Raw genomic sequence first — 15,427 nt, forward strand, 5'->3', positions numbered from 1 at the left:
CTCCAGCCCAGCTCTCCCACCGTCTCCCAGCCTGAGGGCTGTCTCACGGGGGCTCAGGGAGCAGTCCGCACCCGCTGAGGACAGCTGCGGCCTCACGGCTCCGTCCAGCATCTGCTGTGCCGGTTCCCACTGCTCCTGGGGCAGAAGGCCGCTCTCCACAGACACTGTGTCCTGGGCTTCCCACTGTGTCGCCTGGTGCCGTGTTCTCTTCAGGCAACACCAAATTGCTGGAGCTACAGTGTGTTCCACAGAGGAAAAGAAAGACCCCTCCCCTCACTAACTCAGTACCCTACCTGTCACCTGGGCCCTGAGCTAGAACTACCTGGCTTAAGAAAACAAGGTTTTCAGATTTTTGCCTCTCTCCCCACCACCTTTCCAATGCACCTCATGAGGTGATGTCAGGGACTGCCAGAGAGACATATCATCTCCTCCAATATTTTCAACTCTGCCCTCTCTCCCTCAGGTCTCCACAAACCAACTCTGCCCCCCTCTCAGTTCAGCCAAAAGCTAAAAACCTTTATGGGTGTCCACGTATGCAATCTATAACTTACGGATCACTGATCTCATCTTCCCAGTCTCCATTTAGGTTCATTCGGGCCCATGCTGCTACCCATTCATAAAATTGTCTGGTTTTGCTGAGTTCGTAAACACAGGGAACTGAGGGGTCTGGAGCCATTCGGCAGTATAGAGAATGCACATGAGAACCACCCCCAATTGAAGGCATCACAGTGCTGGACAGAAGAACTGCTTTTGAGGAATTTATGAACTCTTTCCAGCATGACTGCCTGCTGAGTGAGATGGAGCTCAAAATGTGGAACGTAATTTGGCCTAGAAGACACACTTGTACGTAGCTGAGAAAAAGGTTCCTGTGGGCTTCAACACAACCTGGAGGTTTAGTCTCTGCCCTTCAGTTCTCTTAGGGCATGAGAAGGCAGGGAGTTGTGGAATTCAGATAGGGGGAAAGGCACACCATCTTCATCACATGGACTTCGGAGGAGACCAAGAGACAGAACTCTTGGGGAGTGATGTCGCTGTTCATACAGACACAGTGTGCCATGTTTTATTGACCCCAGAATCCTCAGGGCTAGGCAGTAAGAAGGCGCTGTTTCCTTTATGACTTCATCCCCTCTTACCTTTTGACTTAAAAACAGGACCTCCAGTCGTTCATTCTGGAATCAAAGACCTCAAGGTCTTGAAAACCACGCAGTCTGGATTTGAAGGATTCCTCAAGGATCAGTTCACCACCCTCCCTGAGGTGAAGGACCGGTGCTTTGCCACCCAAGTGTACTGCAAGTGGCGCTACCACCAGGGCAGAGACGTGGACTTTGAGGCCACCTGGTATGAAGAAGTGCTAGGGTCTGGCACTGGAGCAGGTAGTGTCCGCCCTCTTTTCCAGGGGCCTAGGAGTCTTCAGTCTGAAAGAGAAACTTGGAAGCCATTTAGTTCAACCTCCCCATTGTAAGAAATCCCTTCTGATGGGTAACAGAAAGAACACTGGTCTTACTCTGAGTTAGTAAACCTGCACTTGAATCTTAGATGCTCTTAGCTATAACAGCCTCAAGTGGACTGCCTGATTTCTCTGATTCTATCTTTCCTAATTGACTAAATCAGTAGTACACAAACATGATTGGGTATCAGAACCACTTGGAGGGTTTGTTACATTGTAGCTCGCTGAGCCCAGAACCCAGAGGTTCTGATTCTGTGGCCTGGAATGGGGCCTGAGGACTTGCATTTTCTAACAAACTCCCAGGTGTTGCCCATGCTGCTGAACCAGAGGCCACACTTCCAGAATCACTGGATCAAATGAGGATAGTGGCCTTGTCACTTCATAGCAGGTGCAGGGAGAGCTAAACCAGGCTGACCAAACTCGTCCCAGTCTGTCAAGGGCTTACCTGATTTTAACACTGAAGGTCCCATGTCCTAGGAAACCCCTTGGTCCCAGTCAAATTGGCCACCGTAGGCCAAACTCAAAACAAGATGACAGTTACAGAAGCATTTTCTAAATGATAAATTCTTTAACATTGTAAAGGTATGACTTTTATTTTTAACATCCTCGACAATCAGTGATTAGGCCTCTGAATTCCCAGTTTGCTTTTGACCAGGTATCTCATTCCTTTGTCAAAGTTCTAATTGTTAGAATCTTGTACTCTGTGATGAGCTAGAATCTGCCTCCGGTAGCTTCCTCCCACGGGGAGAGTGTTGCTCTGCTCCTTTTATTATATGCTAGGTTGGAAATGCTTGACGAGAATCTCACCTCAGTCTTTTTATTTTCCCTTGTTTTTTCAAGTGTTACCCATGGGCAGCAGTCTGATGTATTTATGTTGAAATGAGTATGAAATTGAGAGTCAGGGTACCAGCTGGGCATCCCACTAAGGAGACGGACTGAGAGTGAATCATTTAACTTTTAAGCTCAGATTCCTTCCAAATTGAGGATGATAATAATAATAGGAGCTGCCTCAGGTACATTGAGAAAATTTAATGAAGTAATCACATAAAACACTTAGCCTACAGCCTGGCATAGTAAAACCCCTCAAAAATGCAGCAATTCAAGCAACCAGCCAAGCCAAGCAGCACAAAGATTAGAATATGAGGAAGTCTTCCTAAATTCTTCAAGCATGGAGAGGAAACTTACCCTGGGATGCCCATTGAGCCCTGGTGCCAGATTATGAAGATAGCCTAGTTATGTGCAATATGTCTGTTGCCTGGTGTGTGTGTGTGTGTGTGTGTGTGTGTGTGTGTGTGTGTTGACATTATAATATTCCCGTGCTGTGCTAAGTCACTCTGTCTTGCCTGACTTTTTGCGCCCCTGCGGACTGTAGTCCACCAGGCTCCTCTCTCCATGGGATTCTCCAAGTGGGAATACTGGAGTGGGTTGCCATGCCCTCCTCCAGAGGATCTTCCCAACCCAGGGATTGAACCCGCATCTCTTAGGTCTCTTGCCCTGGCAGGTGGGTTCTTTACCACTAGCGCCACCTGGGAAGTCCCTGTAATCCTCTCTAAAACCAGCAATAAAATTGTTTTGGGGGTGGGGGACAGAGAGGTCACCATATCTCAGTTTCACAGTGAATTCCCAAAGACCATCCTGTGGGAGCCCTCAGTTCTCCTTTCTGTGCTCTAGGGAGGCTGTCAGGGGCATTGTCCTGGGAAAATTTGCTGGACCCTGTGACAAAGGCGAGTACTCGCCCTCAGTCCAGAAGACCCTCTATGACATCCAGGTGCTCTCTCTGAGCCAGCTTCCTGAGGTACGTTTTGTCACTTGCCATTCTGAAGACTGAGAGAGCTTTCTGTGTCTCCTGTTAGCTCTGAGAAAGAGCTGAGAGTTAAAATAAGAAAGTGGAAGACACATGAAAAATGACATCTGTTGTTGCTCAAAAGCTTGTTATAGCAAGTGAGAAAAGGGAAAAAAAGTAGAAAAATCTGTGCAACCTGAAAACATAGGCCACTGCTGTAGTTCTTTAGTTTTCTTGAAGACTCTGAGTCTCTTCAATCTGCTACAATTTGAGTCTCATATTTAGGACACTTGAATGGCCTGAAGGAGGGGTAATTATCCCAAGGGTCTATGTTTCAGAAGAGCCAGAGAGTGAAGGCTAGATACAGAGAGATTGCATCCATCTATCCATTTGATATTATTGAATGTTACTATGTCTCTATCAGCACATGAGAAAATCAGGGATAAATTAGACATAGAGTCCCATAGACTCTACCCTCAATGAGTTCATCATTCAGTGAAAGAAGAAAATAAGTAAGCTAAATATTCAATAAACAATATAATATTATGGAAATTCAGAAGACGGCACCTAACTCAAGTATATGGGAAATGCCTATCAGGCTCTCTGGAAGGAGAGGTATTTGAGTTGAGCCTTAAGGGACAAGTAGGGGTTTTCTGGGTTCATTCTCAAGGATGAGGGAGGGGTAGGTATGGACAACAGGAGGCAGCATGGAACAGGCATTTATTGTTGAAGGTCTGCCACACGTTAGGCTCCAGGAGTGAAAGCCCTTCCATGTGCCTAGGTGGGAAACAGGTCTGGAGGGCTTTGTGGTCTTTGTAGAGTCTATATTTTGTCCTGAAAAAATCTTAGGAGCCACCGAGGGGTCTAAGCAAGGTGCCACGCTACCAGCTTTGCACTCTAGAAAGATCGTTCTGAAAGATGTGTGATAAATGAAAAGGATAATGGGCCATAGACAAGGAGACCTATTGGGAGGTTATTGCAGGAAGCTGGAAAGGAGGGCATGAACCATGGCCATGATGGGATGGAGAGGACAGTGCTATCCTTAGACCTGGGCAAGAGGGACACCCACCATGGCCCAGAGGCCCCCTTCAGGTCATCCTCTAGCTATGCTTCTCTCTACTGGAAGAGGCACTTCAAGGCAGTGAACACTTCGGGAGCCCATGCTTCCCCTTATAGACCATTCTCTGGGATGTTTACCGTTAGGCAACTTGACATGCAAGCTGGAATATCCACCCATGTGAGTCCAAGAGAGAGGATAGGGTGGGCCAGGGGTTGGGGCTGGCTCTTCCCATGCTACCAGGTCCTGGCCTGATGATGCAAGGAGTCAGAGGATTTAAAATTTGGTCCTGGCCTTCCAGATAGTTTTGAAGGACTGAAGGATAGTTGTGAAGGACTATCTGTTAAGTTACAGAGATAGAACATATTTCTATCTCTATATTTTAGCTTGATTCATAACTTTAAATCTTTAAACATGTGGTATGAGTGTGTGCTAAGTCACTTCAGTTGTGTCCAACTCTTTACAACCTTACGGACCATAGCCTACCAGGCTCCTCTGTCCATGGGATTCTCCAGGCAAGAACACTGGAGTGTGTTGTCATTTCCTCCTCCAAGGGATCTTCCTGACCTAGGGATTGAACCCACGTCTCCTGCATCTCCTGCATTGGCAGATGGGTTCTTTACCACTAGTGCCACCTTGGAAGTCCAAAACATCTGGTGTGGGGACCTCCAAATGCTCTTACTCCAGGGCCTGCAAATGTTGAGGACAGGCCTGGAGAAGAGGGTATGGACTAAGTGGGAACTGAAGAGGTTGATGGGCCAACATCTGGAAGCCAGCTGGATGCTGAACATTTCCCAGGTGTCTGACCCCAAGAGATTTTACTTTTCTGAGAAATGGATTTCATACACAGAGGGAGGGGTGAGTCCATCATTTAATAATAGTACTAGCTAGACAGAACAGTGTCGAGCAGTAGAGGAACATCAGACGGTGTCCCAGAGACAGAGGTGGAATCTGAGTAATGAGCTAATTGGAGGATGGGGGCAAGTAGTGATAGAGACAGATTCCTAGTTTTCCAATGTAATACATATTATTGTGGATTCCAGATAGAAGATATGGAAATCAGTCTGCCAAACATTCACTACTTTAACATAGACATGTCCAAAATGGGACTGATCAACAAGGAAGAGGTAAGAGAACTTTTAAAATATTTAAAGCACATTTCCCCTGCCTTGCCCACTTTTTAACCCTCTTTGTAAACTTGGGGTGATACAACTGCCACAACTCTTTTTTTTTCCATTTATTTTTATTAGTTGGAGGCTAATTACTTTGCAATATTGTAGTGGTTTTTGTCATACATTGACATGAATCAGCCATGGATTTACATGTATTCCCCATCCCGATCCCCCTTCCCACCTCCCTCCCCACTCCATCCCTCTGGGTCTTCCCAGTGCACCAGGCCCGAGCACTTGTCTCATGCATTGTGAATGTTGGGATATTTATAGTTGCAACTGTTTAGAGCCCACTTAGACTCTGGCCTTTCAATATCTGAGGCTGGTATGCCATACAAGTGGATGAATACTTATAGAGGAGGCTTGAAAGTTGCAGAGAGTAAAAGACAAAGAAAGAACAGAGTGTGCCCAAAGAAACAGCTCTGAGATCCATTTCTCCAAAAGGTGACACAGAAGGTCACAGTTTCATTATTTTTCCATCACAAGGCAATGAGAAGAAAGGAAAAAGTTATCTTTTTATTTTCTTCTATCATCCCTTTTAAATAGTCAGTTTGAGTAGCATGCAATAAACACACACAAAATGAAAGATATTTGTGTTTCTAATTGCGATTACAGCAGGCAAGACGAGGAAGTTCAGTTTTCGAAAGGAAACCCAGCCTTAGAAAAAGCACTTAACCATGACTTGCTTTTAGACATGGCAGAAGGTTCAGCCAAGCTAGTGTGAAGTCCCAACAGATAGGCCTGCTGTGCTCAGTCGTGGGAGATCAGAATTGTCCCTCCCCACTTGGATCACTATCAGACTGGCAGGACGTCTCTGATCCATCTTCCCATGGGCTTCCAGGGTGCTAAAAAAAAGCACCATTCTGTTGGCTGCTTCTAGTGTGTTGGGGAAGTGAGACAGGAAGGGACCCTCTATTACCGTGGCTGCGCAGCCAGAGAATCATCTCCTTTGATGGCAAAAGGTCAGTGAAGGGTGTCCAGAAGGTCCTACCTTCTGGGCCTGCTGCCCCAGGAGCCTTATCAGTCACAGCCGTCTGGCCAGGTACCTTGTTTCTGTTCTGTGCGTTAGGCTCCATCACGCTCTGTACTGCGACAGCTGTGAGGGAGGCTGGGAGCAGCGCTGGGTAAGTAAGGTCATGCTGAGGTGCCTGGCATGGCTGAAATAGGGCCCGAGTTGCAGAGACAGTCACTGTCCATTCAGCTGGAAGGACAGGCAGCCCTGTGTACTTCAGAGGATGGAGGGGATGTAGATTCCCAGAATGCCACTGTTAATTTGGATGTAAAGACTCTTTTGACAGCTTACTTTCCAAAGGGCAGAAAGGGGACATGTTCAGCAAAGATGACACCAATGGGCCCCAAACAGAAAAAGGCTCAGGCTCATGGCTAGAGCAGTGCATAGCTCAGGAACCCCAACCTAAGGAGGCCTGATACTGCAGGCCTGCAGTGATCCTAGCTCGATGGAGTTCTGGTAGACCAAGGCCACGGTGTCTTTTGCTCTAAGAAGTCAGACTCAAAACTTCCCCTGGAGACCTGCAGGCAGGAAGGCCTGAGGTCCTTTGGGTCAGGCTCTGTGTAAAGGCACTCAAGGGGGTGAGCAAGCTGTCCCTATGTCTGTGTTTGCACCTTGAGGATGGCTGGTCATGCTTGGGCCCTCACTCAGCAAGTACCTACAAAGTGAGGGCAACATATGAGAAGCAGGAGTCAGGACACAAAGAAAACAGCAGAGAAGTGACTAACGCAGAGTGGAAGACAGAAGAACTGCAAATGCACAGCTGTCTGGAGCCATTTAGCACTGGGCTAAGAGTCCTGAGGACCTCAAATGTCCCTGAGGGCATAACTGTATTATAGCATTGGACAATGATTGATGTTCAAAGTGAGTCATCAAGCAAAGGCTAAATTATGTTCACTACACTCTGTTTAAAAAGCAGGGATATGTAATGCATCTGAGAAACATTTATATCCTGATAATTAAAAATTGTTGAAAAACTCTAATTTTCTGGAAAATCACCTCATCTCTCTTCAGTGTCTCTGAAGGTGCCCTGTGGTTTTTCTACAGGTCTTGTTACCATTAGACAATCCATATGGCAGAATTACTGGTACAGTCAAGAGGAAGCTGACTTCAAGGCTGTGACATTGTGGCCACCAGTGGGAGTCCATGCTCCATTGAGGCATTCCTTAAGCCACTTGTGATGCTGGAAATCATAGTGTATGGTCGTGCAAATTTTCAACCTAGTATGTTGATTTATAGTGTTCATTTTCCTCCTAAATGAAAGAATTCTTCTATACCTAGCTCAGCAAAGTATTTGGGGGTTAGTAATTAAAACATGTGTTGTGGATACAGTTTATTTCACAAATGCTGAGTAGTATTAGAATAATCATAAATCAGTATTTCATTTTAGTGGTCTTGGGCCTTCCTATCTTAGAGGAGCTTTAGAATGCATTCAATAGGAAGATAATCATGAATCAATGGAGGTGTGATAACAGTTAATCTTGTGAACAAATTTAAGAAGCCAGCATTGCTTTCATCCTACTGATGCTAAAACTTGCTCCTTGGCCAAGCAGAAAATGTAATGATAAAGTAATATTTTGAAAAATATCACCATTGTGACTTCAATTAGACTGAATATTTGAGTTCTTAAATATGCTCTAGCATATGTATTATTGGGAGTTTATTTCTACTCTAAAAGTACTTTTGAAATTTTAATGTATTGGTTTTATGACTTTTACAGCCCTTAAAGAATGTTTAGTACACACTGAGGCATTGTAAAAAAAGTGTGAATTGTTTTTCTTTGAATAATGTATCACTTTTGCACAGAGTCACATTTAATAAATGGTAAGTCATTCCCCAGGTGGCTGAATATACATATAGAAAGAAGACTAAAGACTATATGTATGAATGTATCAGCAGTGATGATTTCTGGATGGTGGGATTATGAGTGATTTTTATGTTTTGTCTTGTGATTGAATCTTCTAGATATGAACATTTATTACTTTTATAATCAGAGAAATAAATATAATTGATAATTTAAAGATACATGTGTATTTGAACGGTGGTCATCTTTACATCAGTAAACTAACACTACTGTTGTACATATACCATAAAGCTTCATAAACTGGAATTTTAGAAACCCATGACTAAAAGTTGTTTACATGAACAGCCTAGATAACCTTCCTCCATTAAAAAATTGTCATCCTGCTTATTTAACTTATAGGCAGAGTATATCACATGGAATGCAGGTATATTATCACCCTGCTTATTTAACTTACATGCAAAGTACATCATACAAAATACCAGGCTGGATGAAGCACAAGCTGGAATAAAGATTGCCAGGAGAAATATCAATAAACTCAGATATGCAGATGACACCACCCTAATGGCAAAAAGCAAAGAGGGATTAAAGAGCCTTTTGATGAAGGTGAAAGAGTAGAGTGAAAAAGCTGACTTAAAACTCAACATTTAGAAAACTAAGATAATGACATCTATTCCCATCACTTCATGGCAAACAGATGGGGAAACAATGGAAACAGTGACAGCCTTTATTTTCTTGGGCTCTAAAATCACTGTGGATGGTGACTGAAGCCAGGAAATTAAAAGATGCTTGCTCCTTAGAAGAAAAGCTATGACAAAACCAGACAGCATATTAAAAAGCAGAGACGTTAACTTTGCCAACAAAGGTCTGTCTAGTCAAAGCTATGGTTTTTCCAGTAGTCATGTGTGGATGTGCAAGCTGGACCATAAAGAAAGCTGTGCACCAAAGAATTGATGCCTGCAGACTGTGGTGCTGGAGAAGACACTTGAGAGTCCCTTGGACAGCAAGAAGTTCAAACAAGTCAGTCCTAAAGGAAATCAACCCTGAATATTCATTGGAAAAACTGATGCTGAAGCTGAAGCTACAATACTTTGATCACCTGATGTGAAGAGCTGACTCATTGGAAAAGACCTGGATGCTGGGAAAGATTGAAGGCGGGAGGAGAGGGGGATGACAGAGGATGAGATGGGGGGATGATAGAGGATGAGATGGTTGAATGACATCACCGACTCAATGGACATGAGTTTGAGCAAACTCCAGGAAATGGTGAAGGACAGGGAAGCCTGGTGTGCTGCAGTCCATGGGGTCGAAAAGAGGTGGACATAACTGAGCAACTGAACAACAATGATTAAAAATCTCCATTTATTTAAATTTTTTGTCTCCCTTTTCATAAATACATACTCATGAGTACTTAGTATTATTTGACTAAGTAATTCTTAGTGAATTCTGCATTCACTTTTATAATACTATTACTTAAGGTGCCATGTTTGATTGCACAATCTCATTTAAATCCTGACTCCATCTCTTACTAGCTCTGTGACAAGTTTCTGCATTTGTAAAATGGAGGTGAACATATAGAACCTATCTCAGGTTTTTTTGAGGATTAAATGAATAGTCTGTAAAGAACTATGGTAGTAAGGGGGCTTCCGAGGTGGTGGAGTGGTAAAGAGTCCACCTGCCAAAGCAGGAGACGCAAGAGACAAGGGTTCTATTCCTGAGTTGGGAAGATCCCCTGGAGGAGGAAATGGCAACCCACTCCAATATTCTTGCCTGGAAAATTTCATGGACAGAGGAACCTGGCAGGCTACAGTCTATGAGACCACAGTCGGATACATCTGAGCGGCTGAGCACATGGTAGTTTTTATACCTGACACATAAATTTCTGTATGTGTTTGTTAAATGAAAAATCCTGCCTTCTTTTCATTTGTTTGTAGACCTACATGGAAAGTTATCACTGGACTTTGTGGGTGAGATGAGAGATGGGAGGTCTGAGAGCAGCAAACTCTAGAAGGTACTGCAGGTCATTCTCAAGCTGCTGCTGCTTAATGAGGAACATGAGATAAGAAGGATGAAGTACTGTGACATAGAAAGTTTTGTGCTGTATTGATTACTCTTGTTACAAAATGTGCTTCCACATCATGTAACTTGCATGGCCAAATGACTAGTACATTTTATTTCTCTGCTACTTTGATAATTCTGTGCAAAGAGGAATTTAGATTCTAACGTGATTTTTCCTAAAAAAAGAAAAAAAAATTTAATTAGCCCCATTTTACTCAATGGTAATATAAATCTTAGAAATACTATATTTGTTTCAGAGAAGAGCAGAATTCTTAGAAATCGTAGTTTACATTATACATATATGCCTTTATTGTAATGAGTTACAAAGGAACTATTGGAGGTTATATCCCAGGTGTGTGGCAGGAAAGTCTGTAGTCTGTGAAAATTTCAAGGACCAATTTCCTGTTTTGTGTGGTCAAGCCATTCAAGATGGCTGTTCTCTTGTTCTCTGTGCAGACTTCTGCTCAACCACATGCCTGCTTCACTCATATGACTATCCAATCCTCTGAATCAGAGGGCTTAATAAGTGACTGCCTATGTGCTTGTCCCCTGCCCCAGCTGCTAGTTTCCTTGGTAACTGATGAGCCAACTTGATGTCAATTTCCCCTATAAAGGGTAGCCTCCTCCCCTAAATAGTGAAGACTGCGGCCATATCCTGCCTGTTGTTTGCCAGCCATGGTGGAATGTTGCTCCAGGATCCTTTGTTTTGGACGTATAAGACATCAAACCGTCAATGTCTCTGGCACTGTCTCCGGGCTCTATCTTCGGTCTTGAGCCTGGGCAACTACAAGACTTGGAGGCCTGTGGGTGCAGCCCAACAATTGGCAAGCCAGCCAAGAGGCCAAGGAAACTCCCATGAGTGCTGAGATATCATGAAATAAGGACAGGGAGTGAAAAGTTATGCGGGTAACCCTGAGGTGATTAGCATGTGGGCCTGTGGCAGTTGACCACCATGAGACCTGTCTTCCTCTTCCATTATATTGATGATACTCCATAAACCTCAGTCTCTTTCCAGTTCAAAAATAGCCCTGTGCTCATGGCTTATCTGACTGCATGGGGTGGCTGGTGAATACAGATAAAATGCCAGGACTTGGATTATCTATCAAACACTTGGGTGTTAGCTGGTCAGGTAAAATAAGCATACTCCCAACCTACCATTCTTAAAAAATAAGCCATTGACACAGGTTTTAGGGATATTAACTCAGGGATAGGCTTGAGAATTGGATGTGGCCAGTTGCCTGAGAGGGTTTGTTTGGGGCCTGTGGCAGTGACAAAATAATAGAGTGCCCTTGGATTCCTGGCCCCAGCTCTGAAGGATGCAGTGTGATGGAACAGCAGTGATATGTGGCCTGCAGTGCCTTAAACCAGGTGGAAGACATTAAAGCAGGCATACCTGCTGTAGGCATCAAGCCACAAGAAGAGTGACGGTTCAGGGTCTAGACAGTTGTGCACACGTGACGCACAGGGCACCCACTGGGACTGATAGTGAGCGAGGATCCCACTTGGCCAGCCACGAAGTTCACTCATGGGCTGGGCTGATAAGAAGGCATATACTGGTGTTTCCACCTGTCTCACCACTCCACTGCTGCCAGACTAATGGGAAGAAAGAAGGGGCTACGTCAACAATAGTTGATGTTCCCAACACATGGACACACCCAGGAATAATTGTCCCAGTGGCTGCACCATGCTAACCCAGAGGCAACCAGCCCACACCATTTGAGTTCAACCGCTGACCACCAAAGGACAACTGGCAACTATGGGTCAGGACAACAACTCACTTTTACCCTGGCCACAGGGTCTATGCTGAGGGGAACACACTATAGAAAGGCCGTGGGATTGGCAGGTAAGTCCCCTGTGCTTTGGTTTTGCTGCATCGTGGGGAATAGGGTTAAAAAAGGACTTACAGGTTTCATTTGTCTTCTACCTGGCCCAACTTAAGACTCCTAAGGGCTAATCTGGGCCTCTGCTGAAGACAAGCACCATTGTGTTGGGTTGGCCAAAGAGCTCATTTGGGTTTTTCTGTAAGATGTTATGGAAAAACCTGAAATATTTTAGGCCAACCCAATATTAACCCTGTGGTCTACTGTTACACCATCTCTCTTGGATTTGGCCCTGGCTGTGGGCACTAAGGGTGGGCAGGTGGGATGGTACTGCTGGCCAGGACAAAGCCCACGGGCAGGGGTGGTATGATCTAGAATGCTGTTACTGCTTGTAGTCTGCTTAATGGTCATGATCTTCCCTATACTGTGTCTGTTAAACATCTCACATTTCATCCCTAGTCTGACCAGAGGGAATCTGTGCACAGTGAGGGCCACACTGTAAAATGAGTCTGATTGCTGGGTCGACAGTGAGATGCTCTTGTTGCCCACTGGACTTGCATGGAAAACCAACATAAACTCCTGGCTTACTCTTGATACTCTTTAGTTGCTGGTGTCTGTACTGCATTTGTGGTATCTAGGTTGCAGTGTACTCTACACACTTCACTTCAGGAATATGTCAGAAGAGGGGTGAACCAACACAGCAAGGGACATGCAGGGTACAGAGGAGTGGAATGTATGGTTAGGTCATCCAAGATGGCTGTTCTCTTGTTTTCTGTTCATCCCCTGCTTCACTCACGTCACTGTCCAGTCCTCTGAATCATAGGGCTTAATCAGTAACTGCTTATATGATTGCCCCCTGCCCCAGCTGCTGGTTTCCCTGGTAACTGATGAGAGAGCCTGACATCAATACTCCCTATAAATGATAGCCTCTTTCTCCCTCAAGTAACAAAGATTGCCATGTCCTTCCTACATACCATCTGTCAGACATACAGGGGTGCAGCTCCAGGACCTTTGTTTTGGATGTGCTTATTCCCAATAAGTGAAGTTCTTCAGTTGTGTCCGACTCTTTGCAACCCCATGGATTGTAGCCCAACAGGCTCCTCCATCCATGGGATTTTCCAGGCAAGAGTACTGGAGTGGGTTGCTATTTCCTTCTCCAGGGGATCTTCCCAACCCAGGGATCGAATCTGGGTCTCCTGATTGTAGGCAGACACCTTGCCATCTGAGCCACCAGGCTGAAGAACAGGAGTGGCCGAGAGGAGCTACCCCAAGTCGAAGGTCAAGAGCAGCATCTGAGAGGAGCTACCCCACGTCCAAGGTAAGCAGCAGCCATGAAGAAATACCCCACGTCCAAGGTAAGAGAAACCCAAGTAAGACAGAAGGAGCTGAGAGAGGGCATCAGAAGGCAGACAGAATGAAACCACAATCACAGACAATTGGCCAATCTGATCACATGGACCACAGCCTTGTCTAACTCAGTGAAACTAAGCCATGCCATGTGGGGCCACCCAAGACAGGTCATAGTGGAGAGGTCTGACAGAATGTGGTCCACTGGAGAAGGGAATGGCAAACCACTTCAGTATTCTTGCTTTGGGAACCCTATGAACAGTATGAAAAGGCAAAAAGATAGGATACTGAAAGAGGAACTCCCCAGGTCGGTAAGTGCCCAATATGCTACTGGAGATCAGTGGAGAAATAACTCCAGAGAGAGTGAAGGGATGGAGCCAAAGCAAAAACAACACCCATTTGTGGATGGGTGATAGAAGCAAGGTTTGACGCTGTAAAAAGCAATATTGCATAGGAACCTGGAATGTTAGGTCCATGAATCAAGGCAAATTGGCAGTGGTCAAACAGGAGATGGCAAGAGTGAACATCGACATTCTAGGAATCAACAAACTAAGATGGGCTGGAATGGGTGAATTTAACTCAGATGACCATTATATCTACTACTGTGGGCAAGAATCCCTTAGAAGAAATGGAGTAGCCATCATAGTCAACAAAAGAGCCCAAAATGCAGTAGTTGGATGCAATTTCAAAAATGAAAGAATGATCTCTGTTCATTTCCAAGGCAAACTGTTCATTATCACGGTAATTCAAGTCTATGCCCTGACCAGTAAAGCTGAAGAAGCTGAAGTTGAATGGTTCTGTGAAGACCTAACACCCAAAAAAGATGTCGTTTTCATTACAGGGGACTGGAATGCAAAAGTAGGAAGTCAAGAAACACCTGGAGTAACAGACAAATTTTGCCTTGGAGTACAGAATGAAGCAGGGCAAAGGCTAATAGAGTTTTGCCAAGAGAGCACACTGGTCATAGCAAACACCCTCTTCCAACAACACAAGAGAAGACTCTACACATGGATATCACCAGATGGTCAACACCAAAATCAGATTGATTATATTCTTTGCAGCCAAAGATGGAGAAGGTCTATACAGTCAGCAAAAACAAGACTGGGAACTGACTGTGGCTCAGATCATGAACTCCTTATTGCCAAACTCAGACTTAAATTGAAGAAAGTGGGGAAAAACACTAGACCATTTAGGTATGACCTAAATCAAATCCCTTATTACTATACAGTAGAAGTGAGAAATAGATTTAAGGGACTAGATCTGATAGACTGCGTGCCTGATGAACTATGGATGGTTCGTGACTTCGTAGAGGAGACAGGGATCAAGACCATCCCCAAGATGCAAAAAGGCAAAATGGTTATCTGAGGAGGCCTTACAAATAGCTGTGAAAACAAAAGTGAAAAGCAAAGGAGAAAAGGAAAGATATAAGCATCTGAATGCAGAGTTCCAAAGAATAGCAAGGAGAGATAAGAAAGCCTTCCTCAGCAATCAATGCAAAGAAATAGAGGAAAACAATAGAATGGGAAAGACTAGAAATCTCTTCAAGAAAATTAGAGATACCAAAGGAATATTTCACACAAAGATGGGTTCAATAAAAGACAGAAATTGGATGGACTTAACAGAAGCAGAAGATATTAAGAAGAGGTGGCAAGAATATACAGAAAAACTGTACAAAAAAGATCTTCATGACCCAGATAATCACGATGGTGTAATCACTCACCTAGAGCCAGACATCCTGGAATGTGAAGTCAAGTGGGCCTTAGGAAGCATCACTATGAACAAAGCTAGTGGGGGTGATGGAATTCCAGTTGAGCTATTTCAAATCCTAAAGGATGATGCTGTGAAAGTGCTGCACTCAATGTGTCAACAAATTTGGAAAACTCAGCAGTGGACACAGGACTGGAAAAGGTCAGTTTTCATTCCAATTCTGAAGAAA

General features: G+C 44.4%; 1 protein-coding gene across 6 annotated transcripts in view; it reads left to right on the forward strand.

Annotated features, from left to right (window-relative positions):
* Positions 1-8,504, forward strand: part of LOC133041134 (uricase) — a 124,517-nt gene extending 116,013 nt beyond the window's left edge. For 3 of the 6 annotated variants that reach the window (XM_061121520.1, XM_061121521.1, XM_061121522.1), the window contains 4 exons: positions 1,152-1,338; positions 3,119-3,242; positions 5,331-5,414; positions 7,513-8,504. In XM_061121520.1, the coding sequence (XP_060977503.1) occupies positions 1,152-1,338; positions 3,119-3,242; positions 5,331-5,414; positions 7,513-7,587 (470 nt within the window). In that variant the 3' untranslated portion in view covers positions 7,588-8,504. Of the gene's footprint in view, positions 1-1,151; positions 1,339-3,118; positions 3,243-5,330; positions 5,415-7,512 lie in introns of those variants that run through there. The other 3 variants (XR_009689167.1, XR_009689168.1, XR_009689166.1) reach the window with 3 other exon arrangements.
* The last annotated feature ends 6,923 nt before the right edge of the window (positions 8,505-15,427 follow it).

This window comes from Dama dama, chromosome 20 (genome assembly GCF_033118175.1).
Source record: "Dama dama isolate Ldn47 chromosome 20, ASM3311817v1, whole genome shotgun sequence".
NCBI lineage: Eukaryota > Metazoa > Chordata > Mammalia > Artiodactyla > Cervidae > Dama > Dama dama.